Source organism: Camelina sativa, chromosome 5, assembly GCF_000633955.1.
Source record: "Camelina sativa cultivar DH55 chromosome 5, Cs, whole genome shotgun sequence".
NCBI classification, from domain to species: domain Eukaryota; kingdom Viridiplantae; phylum Streptophyta; class Magnoliopsida; order Brassicales; family Brassicaceae; genus Camelina; species Camelina sativa.
Genome location: NC_025689.1, coordinates 27,213,599 through 27,220,332, shown reverse-complemented (window position 1 = coordinate 27,220,332; position 6,734 = coordinate 27,213,599). Strand labels below are relative to the sequence as shown.

The following is a 6,734-nucleotide window of genomic DNA, read 5'->3' as shown; positions in this document are numbered from 1 at the left end:
AGTTCATTGGCAGCTAGTGAAGCAGCAAGGCAGGCGATTTGGCTTCAGGATTTGTTCAATGAGACCACTAAGACGTCATGTGGAGGTTTTACCATCAGAATAGACAACCAGTCGGCGATTGCACTTAGTATAAATCCAGTGTTTCATGGACGTAGTAAGCATATATGATATATCATGGTTTTTACGGTTTTTAACCATGATATAAGTGTGCTTTTTGAGTCTTTTGATTTGTTTCTAGGTTATTTTTGAGTCTTTACAGGTTATCTAGGAATTTGGCACGGATGGAGCAAAATGGAACAATTTGGATCATTTTGGATCATTTTACCGAAGGAAATCAAGTTGGAGTCAGATCAGAGTACGAGCATCGATCGACACCACACAAAGGAGCATCGATCGACACTCATGTTTACCCGACAAGAGAACAACAAATTTGGAAGTTTTACAAATTTGCCCAAAGTCTTCTATAATTGCAACATAAGCCCCTGGACGTATTTGAGGATGTATATATATTGTTTTTGGGTTTTAGAAACCCTCAAGTCATCTTCTAGCAGTTTTTGAGAGAAAAGATATTGAGAGCTTTTGGGAGAGATAGATCTGAATTCTTTGTAGAGAGAAGATTTCTTGAACTCCCTCTTTTACTTTTAATATCTATTGCATGTTATTCAGAATTATGATTTGTGCTTTATTAAACATGTCTGAGTAATTTGCTTGTTAGGTTTAGGGTTTTTCATAGGGTCTTTATGATTTATTAGATCTAAGATTTTTAGGGTTCTTAATCTTTTATGATCTTCATCCTTGGTTGTTCTTCATAATAATTCTTGATTGATCACCTAGAATTGTTATCTTAGGGAAATAAATTGATATGAGAATATAATTGTTTTCCAGATTAAACCATTGATGAGCAGAATTGTTTATTACAAAGAGATTTGGATTTTCTGGTTTTAAATTTAGATATTATTTGCACTGTTCTCTTGTTTGAGAGAGTAGCTCTAGGGATTAATTTGAGCTTATCAATATACACACATGGTTTCATTTCATACGGGAGTGTGTAGAGAATGGGCTTATAGAAGTTGAGCATGTCCTCCGAGACGAGCAGAAGGCGGGCATACTGACAAAGGCGCTTGGCAGGTATTAGAGTATGACCGGTTATGAGCTTTGGTTTGATAGGGTTATCTTCGGTTATTAAGATTAGCTGATTAGTCTAACTATAAAGACTGACTAGTTAGTTAATTGAGGTTATGCTTTTGTAACAAACTTTTATTGATTGATTAATAAGCAGAATCTCGTTTCTCTCTTCTTCTTCAATCTTCGTCTCTCCTCCGTCGTGTCATGTATTTCTCCGATTAACCAGAGTTTATTATGGTATCAGAGCAAGTTAATTGAGTTTTGATTGCTTCAGCATCTTACGCGACGGAGATGAGCTTCCCCATTTACACTAGTTTTCAATTTGTTCAGCAATTTCTCGCCGTTGTGTGCGATTTTCTCATCGGAGTGTTCTTTGTTTTTCTGATTCTTTTGATTCTCTTTTGATTGACCTTAGTGAGTACGGGTTTTGCTTTTGATTTCTCTTTTCGTCTCACTTTCTTTGGATTTCTTGTTCTTGCTTTGAGAATGAGTTCTTCTGGTAATACGAATGCTCTGGTGACTAGACCTCCCACTCCGAATCCAGTGAATGTTCAACCGCAGTATCAGACAGATCAATATGAGAATCCGTATCATCTACATAGTGCAGATCACGCAGGACTTGTTCTTGTTTCTGATCGCCTTGTTACTGCTTCAGATTTCCCTTCCTGGGGTCGATCGGTGTGGATGGCTCTTAATGTCAGAAACAAGCTTGAATTTATCAATGGTACGATCTCGAAACCTCAAGAAGATCATAGAGATTTTGGAGTATGGTCTAGGTGCAATGATATTGTGTTCACATGGTTGATGAATTCTGTTGACAAGAAGATAGGACAGAGTTTACTTTTTATTCCTACGGCAGAAGGGATCTGGAAAAATATACTATCTAGGTTTAAGCAAGATGATGCACCTAAGATTTTCTCTACAGAACAGAAACTTAGTACGATCGTTCAAGGATAAATGGATGTGTCTACATACTATACGGCTCTACTTACTTTGTGGGAAGAACATAAGAACTATGTAGAGCTTCCTGTTTGCACATGTGGTCGTTGCGAATGTGATGCAGCTGCAAAATGGGAAAGGTTGCAACAACGAAGTCGTGTGACCAAGTTCTTGATGGGTTTGAATGAAAGTTATGATCAAGCTAGACGTCATATACTAATGCTCAAGCCGATACCAACTATCGAAGAGGCTTTTAACATGGTCACACAGGATGAACGACAGGTTGTAGTTAAACCGACGACTAGTATTGATAGTGTTGCTTTTCAAAGTGTTGCTTCTATGAATGAGGCTGAGAGTGCCTACGTTGCTGTTTACAATACAGGGAGGACTATACAGAAACCTATTTGTTCTCATTGTGGTAAAGTTGGACACACTATTCAAAAGTGTTACAAACTCCATGGATTCCCACCAGGATATAAGACTAATGCTGCGGAATACAATTACAGACCTCCAAATCAGTTTCAGCCTAGGATGCCAACGATGCAGTCTCAACCACGGTTGTCTCAACAAACTTCTAATCAAATGGTGCCATATGCGAATTCTATGCAAAAAGCAAATGCAGTGGCTCAAGTGTATTATGAGACTGGAATGTTTCCAACTGAAGATGTGTCGTATGGTTCTGTTTCTAATCAATATCCGCAGTTCATGGTTCCTAATGGTGTTCCTTCGAGTTTACAAGGGTTTACTCCACAACAAATTGATCAGATGGTTTCCCAATACAAGGGTCAATTTCAGGTTCAAGAGCCTATAGCTTCGTCTTCTGGTTCTAGTATTCCTAGTGCTATGGCTACGATTTCTGAACATGGTTTGATGGCAGAAACTTCTACCTCTGGTATCACCTTTCCCTTCCCTTCGACTTCTCTTAAATATCAAAACCACATTTTAACTTTTCAAAATCATATTCTTTCTTCTTTACAACAACTTTTACCGCATGATGCTTCGATTATAGATAGTGGATCTTCTAGTCATGTTTGCTCTAATCTAGATTTGTTTACAGACTTACGACCTGTTACAGATATTACTGTGACATTGCCGAATGGTACCAGGGTTTCCATCACACATATAGGGACAATTTACATTTCTCAAAAGTTGATTTTATACAATGTTTTGCATGTTCCTGATTTCAAGTTTAATTTGATTAGTGTCAGTAGGTTGGTTAAAACATTGTCTTGTTCTGCACATTTCTTTGATAATTGTTGTTTGATTCAGGAACTTTCTCAGGGCTTGATGATTGGGAGGGGTAGAGTCTTTCAAGACCTTTACATTCTGGCTACTGAGAATACTTCCCTCTCGCCATCTTTTCCTGCAGCATGTTCTTTCTCTGCTTCTGTGGTTACTGATGATTCTCTCTGGCATCAACGTCTTGGACATCCATCGCATCTAGTTCTTCAGAAACTTGTAAGTTTGATTCCTTCTTTGAAGAATTCTTCTCTATCTTCGCATTGTAGTATTTGTCCTCTAGCTAAACAGAAAAGGTTAGCGTATGTTTCGCATGGTAATCTAGCTGATAAACCTTTTGATTTGGTCCATCTTGATATATGGGGTCCTTTTAGTATTGAGTCTGTAGAAGGTTTTCGTTATTTTCTTACTTTGGTCGACGATTGTACACGTACTACATGGGTTTACCTCTTAAGAAATAAAAAGGAAGTTAATACAGTTTTTCCAGTTTTTCTTAAACATGTTAAAACACAATATGATAGCACTGTTAAGGCCATACGATACGATCCGATAATGCACCAGAATTAGCATTCACTGATATCATTAAAGAACAGGGAATGATTCATTATTTTTCATGTGCTTATACACCACAACAAAATTCTGTTGTTGAACGCAAGCATCAACATCTCTTGAATGTGGCCAGATCTTTACTTTTTCAATCAAATATCCCCCTGCAATATTTGACTGATTGTGTGTTGACTGCAGTATTTCTCATAAATCGCATGCCTCGTCCTGTCTTAGCTAACAAATCGCCTTATGAACTGTTGCTTACAAAATTGCCAGATTATAGTTTGCTTAAAAGATTTGGTTGCTTGTGTTATGTTTCGACTAATCCTCATGAACGTAATAAGTTTTCTCCTCGAGCTAGACCATGTGTTTTTCTACGGTATCCAGTTGGTTATAAGGAATATAAAGTCATGGATTTAGAGTCTAATGCTATTTCTATATCTAGGAATGTTGTGTTTCAAGAAGATGTTTTTCCTTTTAAGACTAGTTCTTTATTGTCATCTGCAGTAGTTATGTTCCCTAATTCCGTTTTACCTCTTCCTGTTCCATTGCATTTTGTTGAAAGCATGCCTCTCATTGATGAAGATTCATTAGTTCCTACTCTACCATATGCACCATCATTAGCGCATGATCATGGTACCATTCCGGCTGACACTGCATCTACATCTGTTACAGATCATACTTCTGTATCTAGCGTTAAGCCAAAGAGACAATCTAGAGCTCCTAGTTATCTGTCTGAGTATCATTGCTCTCTTGTTCCTTCCATTTCTTCTTTACCACAATCACCACCATCATCAACACTGCCATCACCATTACCACCACCACCACCACCACCACCTTCTCTTCTCATTAAATCTCTTCCTCCATCACTTAAAAAGACTACGCCATATCCCCTTTCTTCTGTATGGACTCTTGACCGCTATACACCTCTGTTCCAATCCCATATCTTTTCTTATTGTGCTGAAACAGAACCGAAAACATTCCATCAGGCCATGAATTCGGAGAAGTGGACTAATGCAGCAAATGATGAGCTCTTTGCTCTTGAACTTAATAAGACCTTTGTTGTTGAGTCTCTACCTGCAGGGAAACATGCGATTCGATGCAAATAGGTTTTTACTATTAAGTATAACTCCGACGGTTCTGTTGAACGGTACAAGGCATGCCTGGTTTCGCAAGGCTTAACACAGCAAGAAGTGATTGACTATCTTGAGACATTTTCCCCTGTTGCGAAACTCACTAGTGTAAAGTTGCTTCTTGGCCTAGCTTCTGCGAAGGGTTGGAACCTGACTCAAATGGACGTCTCCAATGCTTTCCTCCATGGTGATTTGGAAGAGGATATATACATGAGTCTTCCTCAAGGATATATGGCTTACCTCCAAATCCGGTATGTCGTTTACTCAAGTCCCTGTATGGTTTGAAACAAGCCTCGAGACAGTGGTATAAACGTCTGTCTACGGTTTTCTTGGGAGCAAACTACGTTCAATCACCTGTTGATAATACTCTTTTCGTTAAAGTCTTTATGTGTCCATCAGGAATTTGTTCCATTGTTGTTGTGCTCGTATATGTCGATGACATAATTATCGCAAGTAACGATGATGCTGCTGTCCATGATCTGAAGACACTTTTGCACTCTGAATTTAAGATCAAGGATCTTGGACCAGCTCGCTTTTTCCTTGGATTGGAGATCTCGCGATCATCAGAGGGTATCTCAGTCTGTCAACGCAAATATGCTCAGAATTTGCTTGAAGATGCAGGTTTATTAGGCTGTAAGCCGAGTTCTATTCCAATGGATCCGAACCTGCGACTTACCAAGGATATGGGTACGTTGTTATCCTCTCCTACTTCTTATAGAGAGCTCATTGGTCGCCTTCTATATCTCACTATCACAAGGCCCGATATCACTTTTGCTGTTCACCAACTGAGCCAGTTCATATCTGCTCCTACTGATATACATCTACAAGCTGCACACAAGGTTCTACGTTATCTCAAGCAGAATCCAGGACAAGGTTTGATGTATCCTGCCACTTCGGATCTTTGCTTGAATGGATTTTGTGATGCAGATTAGGCTAATTGTAAGGAGACAAGGCGTTATGTTACGGGTTATTGTATTTACCTAGGCTCTTCACTCATTTGCTGGAAATCCGAGAAACAGTGCGTTGCAAGTAGAAGTAGCACTGAATCAGAATATCGCAGTATGGCACAAGAGACCTGTGAGATCATCTGGTTACAACAACTACTCAAGGACTTCCACATTACAGAGTCTGCTCCAGCCAAGCTGTTCTGTGACAATAAATCCGCCTTACATATCGCCATGAATCCAGTCTTCCATGAACGAACTAAACATATCGAGATAGATTGTCACACGGTGCATGATCAACTTAAGAAGGGTACGCTTAAAGCTCTTCATGTACCGACTGAAGAACAACATGCCGATATCTTGACTAAACCTCTTCATCTAGGACCGTTTCATCATCTGCTGCAGAAGATGTCCTTGTGAAATCTTTACCTCCCGAAACCAGACACTTCGGAGATAAAGATTTGAGGGGGGCGTATAAGAGTATGACCGGTTATGAGCTTTGGTTTAATAGGGTTATCTTTGGTTATTAAGATTAGCTGATTAGTCTAACTATAAAGACTGATTAGTTAGTTAATTGAGGTTAAGCTTTTGTAACAAACTTTTATCGTTTGATTAATAAGAAGAATCTCGTTTCTCTCTTCTTCTTCAATCTTCGTCTCTCCTCCGTCGTGTCCTGTATTTCTCCGATTAACCGGAGTTTATTAGCAGGATCAAATTCAAGGAAATGAGGGAGCTTATTGGGGTGAGAGACTTATAGGAGAAAGACTTCAAGTTTAGGAGGGAGAATGTTGGCTCAAGCTTGAAGATA

At 39.0% G+C, this 6,734-nt stretch overlaps 2 protein-coding genes across 2 annotated transcripts; both read left to right on the top strand.

Annotated features, from left to right (window-relative positions):
- LOC104789625 lies at positions 2,083 to 4,958 on the top strand. Its single transcript, XM_010515295.1, has 4 exons — positions 2,083 to 2,956; positions 3,074 to 3,171; positions 3,334 to 3,694; positions 4,048 to 4,958. The coding sequence occupies exons 1-4, from the start codon at positions 2,083 to 2,085 to the stop codon at positions 4,956 to 4,958; spliced, it is 2,244 nt and encodes a 747-aa protein (XP_010513597.1).
- Positions 5,369 to 6,346, top strand: LOC109132925 (uncharacterized mitochondrial protein AtMg00810-like). Its single transcript, XM_019245385.1, has 2 exons — positions 5,369 to 5,855; positions 5,967 to 6,346. The coding sequence occupies exons 1-2, from the start codon at positions 5,369 to 5,371 to the stop codon at positions 6,344 to 6,346; spliced, it is 867 nt and encodes a 288-aa protein (XP_019100930.1).